Source organism: Pimephales promelas, chromosome 4, assembly GCF_988280905.1.
Source record: "Pimephales promelas chromosome 4, fPimPro1.hap1.1, whole genome shotgun sequence".
NCBI lineage: Eukaryota > Metazoa > Chordata > Actinopteri > Cypriniformes > Leuciscidae > Pimephales > Pimephales promelas.
The window spans coordinates 9,071,833-9,090,210 of record NC_142772.1 but is presented as its reverse complement, the minus strand read 5'-3'; the positions used below and the strand labels follow the sequence as shown (position 1 = coordinate 9,090,210).

Sequence of the window (18,378 nt, the reverse complement as noted above, 5' to 3'; positions counted from 1 at the left end):
TGCTTAAATATGCCATGTGGCAACGGAAGGACAGAAAGCCACAGTACTGTAGTGAATGTGCCCACAAAAGTCCCCCGAGGCATGAAATTCTCTTTATTTTTTATTCTTAAACAGAATGGTCTAGCCATGCTTGTGAATCAGAGGTGGAATCCTTTTATTGTCTATGGGTGGAATATATGGATGGATTTTCTTTTCTGAATTATTATTTTCACTTTATTGTATTATTTCTGTATAAGTTTCTTTACCAAGGTAGCGACTGAGAACAAGCTTTTACTGTTTGTTGTGTGTTTTAAAATAATACTAATTGTTTAAAGGATATTAAAAATACCAAGAATAAAAATAAAATTAATTGTGTGTGTCTGTTTTTTACTAGTAAAGAACATGCTAATAAACGAAATGTTCACACGGAAAATACGGGACTTTTATTGTGGATTAGATTTACAGTCTATGGTTTTATGGCTGACTTCACTCTCGCCTCTACTCGTCAGAAGGAACAGTGCAAAGATTAGTTCATTTACTGTTGTCCCAAAACTGATGATCTGAAGTGAATATCAAAGCCACCAAAGGAACCCGTGGACGGATTCTTCGCATGTCGTCAAGGTGAGGTTTTCGTGACTGCAGTTTTGTGAGGTAGTTTTGCCTGTAATCTCTGTTACTGTGACCTCTGAGAAGACATCATTCAGCTCTTTTAGTATCTAACGTTACATCAGATAATAAAGCATCAAGGCAGCTGGGTTATACACTGTCAAAAGAGTTGTGTTTGCGGGTCATGCAGGTCATTCGTGATTATCAGGCTCACTAATTTCACTTTTCATAAACTTGAGTCATAAACTGATATGAAACTGCTATCCTGAAGCATAATTAACTTGGATCACTTTAGTTTTACAGTGCCCTTGAACACCATTTAAGTTAAAGAAAAAATTTAAGGAATATCTCACCCCAAAAACTAAAATAGTCAACATGTCTTCTTTCTCGGCATGTTCATGTCCTGTTTACTACAATTACTCTTTTTACATATTGCAGGAAATTGTTATTTTGTTATATATATATTTATTATATTATATTTATTATATTTAATTTATCTATTTATTTGTATTTTATTTTTCATTCTAGTTTTTGTTTTATAGATTTGTTTTTTTCAAAAAAAAAATCAATTATTATTTAGCTTTAATTCTTTATTTCATTTTAGTACTTATTTATTTCTTTTAATTTTTTTTTTAATTTTTTTTTTACTTTATGTTAGCCTTAGTTTATTTTAAGAAAACTGTTTTTAATAGTATTAGTTAATAATAACAACACCGTTTCAGGGTTTTTGCAGAAAGCAGTAAATCCAAATGCAGCTCATGTTCATGTAAATCCATACACAATATTCTTACATTATTTTAAGAGTGTGTGTGAGAAAGACGGGATAAATAATGTAACAGAAATGTGGGAGGAAAGCTGTTTACTGAGCTGAATGTGTCGGGGGTTAAGAGCCCACTGCGAACACAATGCAATGTAAACATGAATGCTGCTTTTGCTTAAGCAGCTTTCATGCAATAACTGTTTCCTGGTGTTCATATAAAAGGTCCCCCGTTGTCCACAACAATATTCAAAAACCCCATGACCTTTCCAGTTGTTTGTGATTTACTGGATGAGGATTATAGACAAGGATTTATGAAAATATTAGAGCTGCATGATTCTGGATAATTTGAGAATCACAATTTTATTTTGTTTAAAATAGAGATGATTCTGAACAGACGACTACTAAACTAAATAGAGTTTATGACAAGGTTAATTGCTGCAGTCTATTATTTTTTCTATTTATAAGTGATTTAATTACTATGAATTATAATTTTTTAATAAATAATATTGAAAAATGACTGAATGATTCAATGACATGTTCACATATTTTAACAGTCACTCGTCGCCAGCTCTACTGGTTTAATGATGTAATTTATACACTGTAAAAAAAAATATTTTCAAGATTTGTTATCACAACATTTTTTCATAGTGTATTTAGTTCAGATAACTTATTATTTTGAGTTTCTGATGATTAAATCAATCTCCATTGTATGAACTCACTTTTTCCATTTCAATCAACTTAAAATTTTAAGGCAACCAGGTTATTTAATTTTTTAAGTTAAACCAACAATATTTTTTTTTACAGTGTACAGTTTATTTGAAGCATCATGTTACTTTAAAATGGTGATTTCCTCTATTTTGATCGTTACCCCAGACATCAGTGCTTATATCTAAACTAAACTTTTATCTCAGTACATTTGTAATAATTGGAATTATTTTAACTGTAATCTGGTTTAATAGACATAGCCGAATCATTGTCATTAAAGAATAAGTTCACAAGGGTGTTTAAATCAAGATCATAATCTTTAAACGATTAATCATGCAGTTCTACTCACAATTTATCCCCGATAAGAAAAAAATATATTTATAACCAAAAATGATATCAAAGCTGGTTTCCGTCATTGAATAAAAAAAAAATTAATTGCGACTTTTTATCTTTTTCTAAAAAGTCTCAATTCCGAGTTATAAAGTCAGATTTGAAAGATATAAACTCTCAATTACTTTCTGACGTTGTCTCACAATTGCACATTTATATCTCACAATTCTGAGTCTAACATTATAACTCGCAATTACGAGTATATATTGCAATAGTGATAAAAAAGGCAGAATTGTGAAATTTAAAATGCCCAGAGGGGTTATAAGATTTTATTAAAGGGGTGGTAAAATGCCATTTTCACAAGATGTAAAACAAGTCTCTGATGTCCCCAGAGTGTGTGTGTGTGAAGTTTTAGCACAAAATACCCTACAGATATTTTTATATAGCATGTTAAAGTTGTCACTTTTTGCAAAAACTCATCATTTTGTGCCTGGCCCTTTAAATGCAAATGAGCTACTGCAGAGGGCGGGGTTTCAAGAGCTCGTGTGTGTGTGTGTGTGTGTGTGTGTGTGTGTTAGCAGCTGCGATTTCCTCACGCAGACACACTAAAATGACAGAAACTGTTCTCCCTGTTAAAATGGAGTCAGTCAAAGATGGAGAGACTCAAGAAGTGACAACATGTAGAATACAACAGGATGTCTCTGAATGGTTAGTTGATTAAATGTAATCTATAAATCGCTCATAGTCATATAGACGAATCCGGCGAAACTAGCGGAAGTAAGCTGGGTAGCGTTGCGCCATTGCATCCTATTGTTTTAGTTGCAACTTGCGTCCACTGGAATAAACAGCCCGCGATTTACGACTGTCACTAACGTTACAACGTTAGCCCTTGTATAATGTCGAGTGGGTAAACAGTTTCCGGTATAAATTGCTTCAATGGTGGCAGTAAAATTTCAATTTTGAAGAGAAAACATTGTGAATACCCCGGGTCGACTGCCCCTGTCTGGTGCCGTACGGTTTACAAAGATTTCCTGGGCGAGTACAAGACGCGGACATTCGCGTATAATCTCTTGCTATTTTTTCTATTCAATTAACATGCTATGGTCATTAAATGGCTTTCCTGAGCTAAATATAACGTTATGTGACATAATTGTTCTCCCGCTGTTATATTGACCTCTTTCCATGGTTTAAAAACACTAATTGGTCGATATTATGTATACTTTCTAGCTGTAACGTTACCTTACCCTTGCCTGTTGCAATGTGAAAATGAGATAAATAATGGACACAAATGAAAAACATGAATTTGTTTATTTGATTTCATTTATTTATTTATTGTTGCCAAATGGACAGATCTTTTTATAGTTTCCTCGTTAGCAAACGTTAGCCTAGCTAGCTTGCCAAGCTATTTTCATAAATAATCTGTAAGATCGTTTGTACCTTCACCTGTGACTGGAGGCCAAGGTCTAACATCATCAACCCAACAAGTCATTCTGCCTGTCTGTAGCTGTCATCGAGGGTGTGTTCGCGTTATCACCGAGGTTTGTTTACATAACGGTGCATATGTCTATGCCGGTGTAACAGCTCAGTAATGGCGTCGCCACAAGATGGCAGCCTTCACAGAATGCTCGTCGGATTCGTCTATAGGAACTGTTGTGAGATACACACAAAGTGACTTTCTATTGCGTGTGAAAAGATGGATGCTGAAGTTTAAACTGACTCACAAATGCACTCTTATACAACCACTCTTCCTCTTCTCAACATGGGCTGAGTGTTCCCGGGGGCGGGGTTTATGTAAATTTTAGGGTTGGTGATGTCCCTAGCCTTGGAGGAATGTCATGTAGTCCCGGCTACCAGCCGTTTGTTGTAGTCCTTTTCTTTAAAAGCAAATATCTCCCTTTGTTTTGAACTTTGAGCGTTGTAACTTTGATTGTTTATGCTCAAACAGCAACATTACACACTAACTAAAGTTAGAAAAGTGAAATCATACTTTACCACCCCTTTAATGTACATTACCTTTTCAGGTCTAGAAATATATCTCATATATCGGGTTTTTAAGACTGTGGGAACCCCCTGAATCTTCAGAATAAAAACAGTTGTTGAAGGGTGAATTAAAATAATAATTATTTTAAGCTTATTCTCATGCTTGACTTGATTCAAATGATTTGAAGTCATCTCTTGCTGAGTTGAGAACCACTGATGTAAATGCAATGAAAGTGAATGGGGACTGAAGCTGTGAATTTCCAAAATGTATAAAAGTAGCAATAAGCACCGTAAAAGTAGTTCATATGTCGAGTATTCAGTATTGTTGCTTTTTGATAGCTTTGCCTTTTTACAGAGCAAAATTTAATCTTAACATCCAAATAGCAGCTTATCGCTGAAAGGGAAAAATGTCCTCTGACATTAATGTTAGATAATCAAAGTGTCCTTTTAGACAGAATGGCTCGAGTAATGATTAAAAAGTAACAAGAGAGCTGCACAACACTGTAAAAAAATATTGTTGGTTTAACTTAAAAAAGTAAGTAACCTGGTTGACTTAAATTTTTTAAGTTGATTGAACTGGGAAAAGTGAAAAGGAGATTAATTTAATCATCAGAAACTCAAAATAATAAGTTATCTCAACTATTTAAGTTGATTTGACGAAAGAAAATATGTTGCGATAACAAATCTTAAAAAAATATTTTTTTACTGTGTATTTTAGACTACAATGGGGGAAAAAATCAACTTGCTTTCACATGACTTGCTTTTGTTCCTGGAAACAATTTTTTTTTTAATGAGGAAGTTAGTATCAAACGTATGGGAAGGAAGGCCACTGGATTCAAAATGTGTGTTTATTTGTAGGTTGATTGTTTTGCTGAACTAGAAAACCAGGTTTTTTTTTTTTTTTTACCCAGCACCCTGTTGGATGAGGTCCTATGCCATATTTCTTCTTGTAGGATAAGTAGTCTTAATAAGCTATCAATTGGGCGATTATTATTATTATTGTTTTTTTTTTATCTTGTTCATTTAATATAAGAGTTCCATTGTGCCATTTGAAATTTTCTTCTAAAATGATCATTTTTATCAAGCTTGTATATTTAAGTTCAGTAATTTTACTTAAATGGCAATGAAGATTACCTATTAATTGTCATTTAAGTGAAATTACTGAACTTAAATATACAAGCTTGATAAAAATGGTCATTTTAGAAGAAAATTTCAAATGGCATTTAGAGGCTTTTGCATCTGATCAAATTTTTTGCCATGAAAATTGCTTCAGATGCTGACGTGGCATTAAATAAAACGATCTTTCTATCATTGATTGGCCAACATATATCTTTACCTCTCTTATGAATTACTCTTGTGTAAACGGGTGTAAAGTACTTTGATTTGGATCTGTGTATAGTGCAATAGCAGGTCAGGGTAACATAACACTATACCTCGCTGTCTGTGTGACTGTGACTACAATGTCTCTCTTTAGACTGTCTGTCTTTAGGCTGACTCCCCCAGTGTGAAGTGACTTATTTCACTTATAAAGATAGACCTATTGTGCGACTTTAAAATTTGCTAAAGTTGGTAGTAATTTTGGAAAGAGTATAAGCTACCGGGCTGTAAAACAAATGATTCAGCTCTTGTGTGATTATGATGGTAATCACACAAAATGATGGTTTGGTTTATAAATGAACTATATTGCAATATGGTTTGAGTATTTCGTCATACTGGTGTCCATGTTGGTTTCTTAAATCGGCCTTTACACAACTGAAATGTGTTAGTTTCACTCTGTTGGTTGGTTATTCTCAAATGAATGTGTGTCATCAAAGTTTTGTTTCATTTTGATTTTAATCTCTGGCATTAAAGCTCAAACCAGTTTTTACTCTGATGCATTTTGTTAGTATTTAGTCTGGTCTGAAAACCTCTTATGGTAAATTTTTTTTTTTTTGCATTTAAATTATATTTCATCACTTTAATATGAAAAATATGAGAGACAACATTATTGATATCTTGATGCATTTTAAAATTAAAATCATAAATCAAATTCACCAAACAATTCGCTAAAATGAAATACCGTAATATGATTTTTTAAACATTATGGTAAGTTTAGCTATTACAGTAGTTGTAATGAAAATGTCACAATGCAAAAAAAATCATAATGGTCCTAAAATTACGCTCTATTTTCTCAGTATGAAGTTGGGATGAAATGTACGGAGCCCCTTAAGGGACATGGTGGTGAAAATAGTGAAACAGAGCAAAAGTAGACAGTTGAGAGGGTATTCATTCAAAACTGAGTTTCAAAACGTCCTGCAACATGACTGAGTTTAATAGTGGAAACTGTGAAGACTAGAGGAAAGTAAACGATTATCTTCTTAAATTAAAGCCAGTTGGACTCGACATATCCTTAGAACATACTAAAGAACCAGGGAGACTTTAATATATTTTGTAGAAACTTAGTTTATCTTTATCTAAGTTATCTGGATAACTGTTTGCTGTAGTCAGGCAACTTTGTAAGGAAAACGGTGTAGTAAAAAGATTACAGAAAAAAAAAGAAAGCTCAGATTGCTTGTTGAATCTATTTGAACATAGTCATTCGTGAAGCTCTTTCCCATTCTAGATGTGTTTTGATATTGCTAATTGTGTAATTTGTAATATTAAAATTTAAACAGGGGATTTTTTTGCCCCCATACCTCAAATATTTGGGGCATTTTTATGCCCCAAGCAAGCCCCCCATTTATTTGTGACCCTGCCTATGATAATACACATTAAATACAAAAAGAAGTACCCTGCCTAAATCCAAACAAAAACAGGGTTTTCTATTTTTTTGCAGTTGATGTGATTTGTTCGATCAAATTCACAACTTCTGGTAAACCAAACAAAACCAACATTCAACATTAGACCTGTTTGCTGTTGTGAAATTTTGAAATGCACTATGTGAGCCAACTGTTGTTGAGTTGCTCTTTGTACCTCATCTTTACCTCTGCACTGAAGCTGGTATATTACTAATGCTGTTGAACATGTTGTCCCCTTCACATTCATTTGTGTAGTTTCCTGTTTTATGACCTGATGAGAAGTAAACGGGGTCTAAAACATCATGACGATCAGTAATGATTGACCAAATCCAAGTCCTCATGCACTCAGCGTTGAAAAGGTCATTGATATAATCACTTTGTACATAATGATTAATGCTTAAACAAGATAGTATAATTACCATTGAAATGAAAATCCCCCCCCCCCCCCATAATTTGTCTGCTATTTATATTTATGGCAGCAAGCACATAGCTCTCAATTGAGGTTCTTACAGTTCAACATTGTAAAAAGCTGTTCTTTGAACATCAATAAAGTTAAATCACTCACGTACTTTACATAACTCAAGCAGAGGTTTGCATTGAGTTCTCATTGTGACTGTTGAGGACTTATCCTGGCCATATTTTGCGTATAGGTCCATTAACATTTTTTGCAATGTGACTTTAGACAAATTTTCTAAAAAAAATTCGCACTGTTATGTTATAAAGAGAAAATGTGCACAAGAAAATGCTTTCTTTGCCTGTTTGCATTCATTTGGCGTTTTACAATTCAAATTATGTCATTACGTCATCCTAAAAAAAAAAAAAAACGTTGAACTGGTGTATCTCAACCCTCGCACAAAAAAGTTGATGCATTGAAAAATCTTTGATTTCGTTAGAAAGTTTTGTTGTGTATGATGCCTATATTAACACAAGTGTGAACGATACCAATAATACTGATAGCAGTAACATGCATGTGGACACGTCATGTGACACCATTTATTTGTTTAAGCACTTTTTCTTGACAATTGTTTTTGCCAAACTAGTTTGTACTAATTTAAAGTATTGACATTAGAATTTATGTTCAACATAAAAAGATCTAGGCTATGTGTCCATACTTGCAAAACTGTATCAGCAGCATTTCCATCAGCTAAATCAGTAACATTTTTGTTCCGTTTAACCAATATATTAAATAAAATATAGTATTGATTAGACATTTTTGGTCACATAATTATACATAATTCCCATGCTTCATTCTTAAAAGTAATTTAGGGGTCCTGATACCACAACTTAAATAAATGCATTGTTGCAAGTTAAAAACTAATTTATTTGAGTTCTATTGACCTAGTAGTATTGATCGTTACATTAACTTAATATTGTGTGTAATTTCCACTTAAATTTATTTCTTTCTTTTTAAGTTGTCGTAACTTAATTAAATGTTCTTTAACTTTGGAAATTTGTCGGTGGATTCTAGTTCCCAGCATGCGTTGCATATGACTGGATAAGGAAAATAAATATTAAAGTTAAGTGTAATTTTATTGGTATTTTAGTAAAGGGAAGGTCCTGTTAGTGTTTATTGTTATATTTGATGTTTAAAAGTGTTTATTTTATTTTTAAGTTAATTAAGCTGAAAATGTAGGTACATGAAGTTAAACACTATATTGACTCTACATATTTACTTGCAAACAAGTTGCATTTATGTAACATATAAGTTACATACTAAATATGTAACATGTGCTACAGTGTAAAAAATATTGTTGGTTTAACTTAAAAAATTAAGTAACCATGGACAAATTTAGTTAATACAATGAATGAGATTGATTTAATCATCAGAAACTCAAAATATTATGTTATCTGAACTGTATAAATTATTTAAGTTGATTTGACAAAAGAAAAAATGTTGCGATTACAAATCATGAAAATATTTTTTTTACAATGTATGCTATCTTTGGCATTTAATAGGTTGTGATAAGATGAATTGGCTCCAGGGCTGGAATTCATGTAGTTAACTTTTTTTGATTAATCAAATTTTACAAATTATTAAGTTCCTCTAACTCAATGTAGTTTGTTGGTCGAATGTAATTTTAGTCAAAGTTCTTATATCTCAAAAAGACTGATGCACAGCACAGTGTTGCATTTTTTGAGTCAACATATTTCAGTCTTCTATTTGTATTGTTAAAATAGTTTTTAATGATTGTTGTTAAAAATGTGGAAAAATAGTCATAATACACATTGTAGGTTTTGCAAACTTTTAACTGGCACTATATATAGTCAGCAATAGTGGATGAAGACAAAGGTTTTACCAGGCTTTGTGGGTGTGGATAAAACCTTGTGATTGGATTAATGGTAGAGGAGGGAAATGAAAGGCAGATGAGAGGTCACATGACAAGTGTGACCATGCACACACTATACTGCTGTTCCTGAACACTATCAATATCGGGATGCACTTTATACGCTCACTGCACCTGTATGTCAGAGGATAGTAAGAAGGAAGGACTGACTGGAATTACTTGTACATTTTTTGTGGTTCCCAGCCCACACAAAAAGATACATTCATAAGGAAACAAAGGAAGCCAACTGAGAGAGTTGACAGATTTTGCTTGGGTGAGTTGTTTCTTTGAAAATTCACCATTGGACATCATTTAAAAATATATATATATATTTTGTATTTGACAGTCATATTATTTGTACCAAAAAAAATGTAATGGCAGAAACAAATGAATGCAAAATTTAGTTAATATTTTGTCATGTTTACAAGTATCTCAAACAGTAATACCATGGTACTAAATAATATTTTATATTATATATCATGCTATTTATTCACATAGTGATTTAAAGAATATAAAAAATAGCACTACCAAGATACATTACTAAAAAAAACTATGGTTGTAGTAGTAATGTGTACTGCCAAAAAATCTGAATACCATCTGTAAAAGCCGTTATTGTACTAAGTTCAGTCACATGATGTGTTTTACTTCTTGACAACAGTGCACATTGTCAGGCCTCTCAGCTCTGTGATTATGAAGAAAGGATTCAAGCAGACATTTATTTTGTACTTTGTGACTTTGTGTACTTTGTTTTTTTTTTTTTACAAAATAGCATTCCAGGCTTGTAGAAGACTAGCCAAGTGTCTGTTAATGGCAAACAAGAACATGCTGACTAATCGTTAGTTTAGATAATAATCTTCATTAGTCTGATCTGTGTCTTGTACAGCCGTCTCTGATGTGTGTTTTATGCCTGAGGCTGTCCCAAACCTTTAGGAAAGCATGTTTGCTGCTCAAATGGGAAAAATAATTGTTTTATAGAGACGTGTATTAGATTATCTGGACGACGTTTTCTAAGTGAACAGCCTGGGGTTGTTGGGACATTCGATTAGTGAAGGTCTTTTGTATCTGTTGTTCCTTTCTCAGCATTTGATCTCTTTTCAGGAATCGAAAATAATCAGGGGCTTCGCTTAATACACAGTAAGTGACCCTGAAAAGTATATTGGTGTTTATATATATATATATATATATATATATATATATATATATGTTTTAGTGGAAAGGACTTTCAGTGGAGGGACCAAAATCTCTCAGGTTTCAGTAAAAAAATCTTCATTTGTGTTTCAAAGATGAATAAAAGTCTTACAGGTTTGAACGACACAGTAAATGGTGACATAATTTCCATTTTTGGGTGAACTATCCCTTTAATATATCCACTAAATTTCACTGATGCTAATGCTAAGTTAATTAAAAGTCTAGTCAGGTTAGTTCTGAGAAAATCAGCTTTTTTATTCTTTTTTTTCCAGATTCAGTTTGGTTTGATATTTTGTATGTAATGCAGTGACATTATATACATGATCAAGTGTCTAAATACGTTTTACTACCTCTGTTACTGTTGGCTATTTTTGGCTGCTTATTTGAACCTGTTGATCCTATAGATTATCCTTATGACTGATTTCATAGTGTCAAGCTTTCATATATCCCTGAACGTAGTAGCTGGACATTCATGATCCAAGAACACTTGAAATGTTTGTTTAATTCGGCTATGTTCTGCTCCTTGCTTTTTCATTGAGCAGAATAGTCATTTCATATTCTGAAAACTGTTTTATTTGATTTGATTATAGTTGAGAGCTGTCAGACACATAACTTGAATCTGTAAGGATGGTTTGTACTCTGATCTCTCCCTAGGACCTCTGTGCTGTAAGAGAAGTATGTCACATTCACACGCTGATCATGCTGACCATAGCATGGCACCTGATACCACACACTCTCATGGGGACCATACGACGCCCGACGCAGGTCATGGGCAACACATGATGATGATGGTGAGAAAACCTGCAATTCATTAAGCATGAGTGTCACTATATCAGTTCACTTGATAGAAATCTTGATGTGAAAATCTTTTTCATCATTTGAAGCTGTTGTTCAATGGAAGTAAGACTGCTTCTGCATGTTATTATAGAATTAAATATATTATATTATATTATAGAATTGCTTTATTCATTATGTGCAAAGGTAGGTTGACATAAATTCTTTGATTCATTATACTTTTAGCAAATGACCTTCTACTTTGGCTACAAAAATGTGGAGCTGCTATTCGCTGGGCTGGTCATCAACACCCCAGCAGGTAAGATGCTCTTTTCTTTTTCTTTTTTCTTTTTTTTTTAAAGAGGTGGGCATAGATTCGGTTGATAAGACCCTTATTCATCGTCTGGAATCGTTTAAAGCCCTTTGAACAGTTTGCAGTTTGCACTGAAACTGTCTTTTGGACCTTTAACCATTTGGTTACCAGTAATGTCCATTAAATGGAGAAAAATCCTGGAATGTTTTCTTCAAAAATCTTAATTTCTTTTCGACTGAAAAAAAAAAAAGAGACATGGACATCTTGGATGACATGGGGGTGAGTAAATTATTAGCAAATTTTTTTTTTAAATGAACTACTCCTTTAAATCATATTTGAAAACGTGTAGTAGACAAATCTGCACACAAAGTGGCAGAACAGGTAGACTTCATATTTAAATAGCAGTTTTTCTGTGCATTAATATTCACCGACACAATCAAAGACGGTCTCTTAGATTGGATTCTTTGATTCCGTCCATGTTTTCCACATGACAGAAATCATAGGGCCCTACTAACAGGAACAGCTTTTTAAGGAATAGTTCACGAAAAAAAGTCATAATTTACTCGCCCTCATGTTGTTACAAACAATGACTTGCGTTCTTCTGTGGAACATAAAGGAAATTTCATTCACTGCAAGTCAGTGGGCTCTAATGTTGTTTAGTTCATAATGTTCTTCAATATATCTATTTTTGTAATTGTAAATTATAACAGATGTTTATTTTTGTGTGGACTTTTCCTTTTCCCGGGCTCTTCACACTAGCAGCAATTTGATGTTTTCCAGTTTAATTCGCATTTTCGTGGCAACATTTTATACAAATTAGCATTGATTTGATGTGTCAATTGAAACTTTAAATCAACAGTTCAGTGACTTTCTGACCTCCAATGAACCACTTTCATTTTAGAGGTGACCTGAAACTAGATGTTGAAATATAAACAAAACGTGTTACTGGTTGTTCTTTCAATGTCATAAGATACCCTCTTTGTGTTGAGGCCAAGTGTACTGGTTGTACTGGTTTTACTAGATTGTACTAGTTTTATGAAGCTGATTCATCTTAATTATGAGAATAAAACAGAATATTTTGTAACCAGGAAGTCTAGATAACACTGGGATTGTAAAATTAAGTAACAAACAATGTACAATAAGGTTTCTTATGTGTTCAGGGGGTCATGAACTTAAATTTATTTTATTTCCGCTTATAATGTGATCAATAATTTTACACCAAAAAATCCTAAATTAGAAGTAATTAGCTATCTTGTATTGAACCCTCTCTTTTGAACTCTCCGTTTTGATGGGCATTTTGTGTTCAAGGCTTGGAAGTAAATGCCCACTTATATGATTTGGTAACAGTTTTGAATATTAAAATCATTTTCAACGCCCCATTACACGTGTGCAATTGTTTAAAAAAAATTACGATGTTGAAAAATATCATCTTAAATATTTGCCAACAATGTGAAACGTCAATGCGTATTACATTTATGCTTAAGTCTTGGTTGTGGCAAATATTGTTGAAGTACTTGGAGTTTCCACACTGTAAAAAAAAATATTGTTGGTTTAACTTAAAAAAAAAAAGTAACCTGGTTGCCTTAAAATTTTAAGCTCATTGAAATGGAAAAATTGAGTTAATGCAATGGAGATTAATTTAATCACCAGAAACTCAAAATATTAAGTTATCTGAACTACATAAATTATCTAAGTTGATTTGACAAAAAAAAAATATGTTGTGATTACAAATCATGAAAATATTTTTTACAGTGCAGTTATCTGATAATCCAGCGCATTAACCCTATAAATGCCGAAGCAAATGAAAGAACAGCAAATCACAACTATTCAGTTTGACTGTGACGCTACAGTATAAAAGACTGCAAGCATATCAAACCCTGTATCAAATAAAGCAATAGTGACACATGGTAAAAAAAAAAAAACACTGTTAGTCAGACTTGTGTGTTGCGCCATTATCGGATCCAATAACGCATACTTGTCACAGTAGGATCACAAGGAAGGCAATGCAATGATTTTTTCACAACTTGGTCTTGTAATCTAAGACATCTCTATCATTTTGTTACTTGATCTGTTTGTTTGGTGTTTGTTTCTCATATTTTCTGTGACATGGGCCATGGCATGTGCGAATTGGTGGGCGGGGCTAAAGCGGCAATGATGTAGAAATGGGTGTTGATCATCTTCTGTAGAGGCGTTTTTTCCATCACACTTTGACGCAATAATGTGATGTGATATTCGATATTCAATATTAAAATCTGTTTGTGAACGAACGAAGAACTTTGGAGTTCGGAGACATACAAGAGTTTTTATAGTACAATGACCTCTTAAATGTCAAGATCAAGGAAAAATTGATTTCTGACCCCTTTGACCTTTCTTCATCCTCATCTTTAGAGATGGTTGGTGCTTGCATTGGTGTTCTCTTGCTGGCTGTGCTCTACGAGGGCCTGAAGATCGGCCGTGAGGTCCTGTTGAGAAGGAATCAGGTGAACGTGCGCTACAACTCCATGCCTGTCCCAGGAGCCGATGGCACCGTTCTCATGGAGACACATAAAACAGTCGGGTCAGTGAAATGAGTACTCATGTTTTCAGGAGGTCTGCGCAGCTGTCAAAGTCAATGAGTCAAAGTCATCAGTGCTCAATTCCGACTTATTGCTCAGATCCGATTTTTTTATTTTGTATAACTGTTCTCATTGTTGTTTTAAATGTGGCCAATATCAGATTCTAGTGCGAAAAGATCATGGTCTGACCTGCATGTGTAAAAGAACTATGAAAAGAAAACGCATACAGTAAACACTGAAGACATTAAAGCTATTGCACGTCTATTTAAAGTGGGATCTGCCACCGAATCCAGCGAATTTATGCGCAATGCAAGCAATATAAAAAACAAAGATGAGAATACAAATAATAGAGAGCAGTGTTGTTGAACATTTATGATACGAGCCCTCATGTTTTGCTTGTATAGAGGGTTTTCACGACGTGTCATCAATCCGGAAGTCGGACATTTTGGAGGCACTTAACATAAACAATGCCACTGAACTGAACGGACTCGCAAATTTGGCTGATTATTTCTGCTGAAAAATGGTCGACTTTTGGTCTGTACTAATCGGTCGCATTGGGATAAAATATTTTGAGTTCTATAGACTGCCAAAAGTTAAAGAGAAGAGTGCAAAAAAACTGATGAAAGAAAGTGTTTGACTGGCTAAAATGTTGACATAGTAAAAGGGATACTCCACTTTTTTTGGAAATAGGCTAATTTTACAACTCCCCCAGAGTTAAACAGTTGAGTTTTAACATTTTCAAATGCAAAGTTTCAGCTGATTTTCTGATATTAAGAAGAATATCAGTAACCAGACAGTTTCTGGTCTCATTGACTTCCATAGTAGGAAAAAATATATACTATGGAAGTCAATGAGACCAGAAACTGTCTGGTTACTGTTATTCTTCTAAATATCAGAAAATCGATTCGAAAACTGTAAAACTCAACTGTTTAACTCTGGAGGAGTTATAAAATTAGCCTATTTCCAAAAAAAAGTGGAGTATCCCTTTAAGTATGGCTACATTCACACTGTCAGTCCAAATCCGATTATCTTTGTATCTGATTGAAATCTGATCTAAAATGATGACCACACTGTGTATCGCAACTGTTCAGATTTGATTTGTGAGTCCATGCAGCTCTTGGGCAATACGGCACTAACATTGACATTGATGGAGGAGTTTGCATTTGCAATAGAGATGTCTTATTTCAATTTTACAGCATGGAAATGTGTATCCGCCGCGCTGGACTATACTGCGTATTGAGATGCAGAACTGTAGGAGGCTGTTATGTACAGCCTTTTTACGCGCTGGTTTCAAAATATGTTTCAGAAATAATAGTTTTCTGCCCATCACTTTGCAACAACAACACAGCATTGTTTCGGCAGCGACTTGCAGCATGTTTCCTTCTCTAACAACCACTGGCGCTTACATTTTATGAGGCGTGAGAGTCGCATACCACCCAAAATCCGATCGTTCAGACTGAAGCTGGTGTCCTGATGTGTGAATAGGATTTCAAACCACATGGAATGGATGCATGTGCTTTTTTGGACTGACAATCTGAACGTAGCCTATGTCGGGATATGAAATAGAAAGAATAATTGCAGTAGGGGTTAGAGAAGCTAGCTCGTTCAAACCTTTACCTCATATTAACTTTAGTTTGCCAAAATTTTGCATTCTCTCCTGCTTACTAAGTCCTTCTCTTATATGATTTCGCACCTGCCACGGGTTTTTTTAGTGTAACAATTTGTTCAGTAGTACATAAACAGTGCAGTCAATGCTGTTGTTTACATCTGAGTAAATGGCCCAGAACGTGACGTCAGTGAAAACCCTTTAGAGTGCTATCTCTGTAATACTTTTGAGCTCTGACATCACTGTCCTTCCACTGACTACCTTTCGCAACTGGCTTGATAACTTTGGGTATGTACAATCTTTGAGAGACTCCCATGAGCGTATGAATCAGGACGAATGTTGATCAAGAGGGACGTATAAGTCGCATGAATTCCGATATGACTTCTCAGGCCAAGTTTGCATTGCAAAACATATGAACTGTATCAGATTTAGTACCACATCAGCACAAATCGGAATTGAAAAGATCAAATACCATGTGGTTTGTGCTGATCACGCTGTCATGAGAAAAACAGACACGTGAGCGGATTTAGGCCACATTTACCTGCAGTCTGAACATAGCCTGAATCTTATTCTGAATGATTCATCAGTGCACAATATTGTTTGTCTTCATAATCTTTTGTAAAATTTCAGCAGTTATTAGATGTGCCCTTTTCAAGTCTCCATTATGATATGAAACGGCCCCATTCTAAACGATCCTGATTCAACACCCTACGTGTTTCACTTGAATTACATACGCCATAATTAATTTTAAATGGGTTGCAAATGCAGTTTCATGTTTTTTAGCCAGTGCTATTGAGTTTTCTGAGGACAGGCTAGCACCTCCTTGCGCCACTGTTTGAAAACCCCTGGTTTGCAGACCTCTATCTCTGTAAAAACACAGTTTTTACAAGTATTTCATTGTTGTTTGTATGACAGGGTCAGTAATAATCAGCCTTTAGCCTGTTTACACTGATTTAATCATCCCTTGTATGTATTCATTACCACACGAGTGACCTCTTAGAGGTAAACATGCATTTTCTTTGGTTTCTTCACACTGATGACCTGACTTTTGTAATCCCATAATAAGGTCAACACCCGGTTCTGTTCTCTTCTCCAGCCAGAAAATGATGAGCGTCCCACACTTCATCCAGACGCTTCTTCACATCATCCAAGTGGTGGTCAGTTACTTCCTCATGCTGGTGTTCATGACGTACAACGGTTACCTGTGCATAGCAGTGGCGTTGGGCGCCGGCCTCGGCTACTTCCTGTTCAGCTGGAAGAAGGCAGTAGTGGTGGATATTACAGAACACTGTCATTAACCTCTCTTGGATAAAAACACCCACTGTACAATCCCAGTGTTTAGAGAACTGTATGATTTCATAGTTCTTGGTCAATATTGGCCAAGTAGCTCTTGTTCAATTTAAAGCTCTATTTTGATTTGATTTTGAGCCCCATATTTCATATCCCAAAAGCTCATCGCCACCAATCCCGGTCATTTTCTCTGTAATGTTGAGATATGTGTGCACAGCCTAAAGGTCGCAGTCACGTTCATAAAGATAAAGAGCAAAAAGGTCAATTGTCAATAGTGTAGCCATGTATGAAGCTCAGCTCGCACAGAAGTCACTTCTCATTGAAATGGATTGATTTCGAATGCAAAAATTCCCTGAACAACGGTAACGGAGGGGTAAAATTGACCGTTGCTCAGTGAATTTTTGCATTCGTTTGAATAGGAATCCATTTGATCTGGAATTTTGCAATGGATTCCAATTTTTCACAATGGATTCCAAGATTTTCTCCACATTGGCCAACTGAAAGCCAATTGGTTTGATGCGAGTGGTTCTTCATGCATCACTATTCTTTTGACAGTGAAATTTTACTAATGTGACTGTGCCTTAAATGTGACCAGACCTGTTAACAGTCTACCTCCACATATACTGAGATTCACGAGTTACCTTGTTCATTACACTGTTATCCAAATCTCTTGATGCGATAGAGCCTTATTAAACCCTTTGCCTTAAACGAGGGAACACACACACACCCCCAAGAGGGTGACCGTAGACTCTAAAATCCAAACTGGATTTGGACCCAATATACAAACTCTAGTGGTTGGAAGGGTGTTTTTTTCTTTTCTTTTCTTTTTTGGAGGTTGTTATGGCCAAGTGTTTCACATCAATGAAACTACAGTTTATAATCAGTGACCATTGTTTAGACATAAACACTGGACTGAGTGATGTTTGCACAAGAAAGAGAGGTGAGTTTGAAGTCGAACTTTGCACCCTTTGGAGTGCTTTTAAGCAAATATATGGAGGAGATTGGTGAAAAATAAATTATATCTAATGCCAGTGTCACCGATTTCATTTTGTAACACTCAACTATGACTGTGTACTTGATATCAATGTTTTCTAGCCATCTTTATGTAGAATCTTTTAAGTTGACATCTTTTAAATAAAAAAAAATGTGGCACGTGAGCTGTTAAACATATTAAGGTCATCGCTCTGACAG

General features: G+C 34.6%; 1 protein-coding gene across 3 annotated transcripts; it reads left to right on the top strand.

The window, feature by feature from the left end:
- Positions 1–436: 436 nt before the first annotated feature.
- slc31a1 (solute carrier family 31 member 1) lies at positions 437–17,197 on the top strand. 3 transcript variants are annotated; one of them, XM_039661867.2, is made up of 6 exons: positions 9,564–9,735; positions 10,560–10,595; positions 11,304–11,440; positions 11,670–11,742; positions 14,125–14,293; positions 16,994–17,197. In XM_039661867.2, the coding sequence occupies exons 3-6, from the start codon at positions 11,327–11,329 to the stop codon at positions 17,193–17,195; spliced, it is 558 nt and encodes a 185-aa protein (XP_039517801.1). In that variant the 5' UTR covers positions 9,564–9,735; positions 10,560–10,595; positions 11,304–11,326; the 3' UTR covers positions 17,196–17,197. The 3 variants fall into 3 exon arrangements, with proteins under 3 accessions (XP_039517802.1, XP_039517803.1, XP_039517801.1); XM_039661868.2 differs by lacking the exons at positions 9,564–9,735; positions 10,560–10,595 and adding an exon at positions 437–600; XM_039661869.2 differs by lacking the exon at positions 10,560–10,595 and having other exon boundaries at positions 9,555–9,735.
- The last annotated feature ends 1,181 nt before the right edge of the window (positions 17,198–18,378 follow it).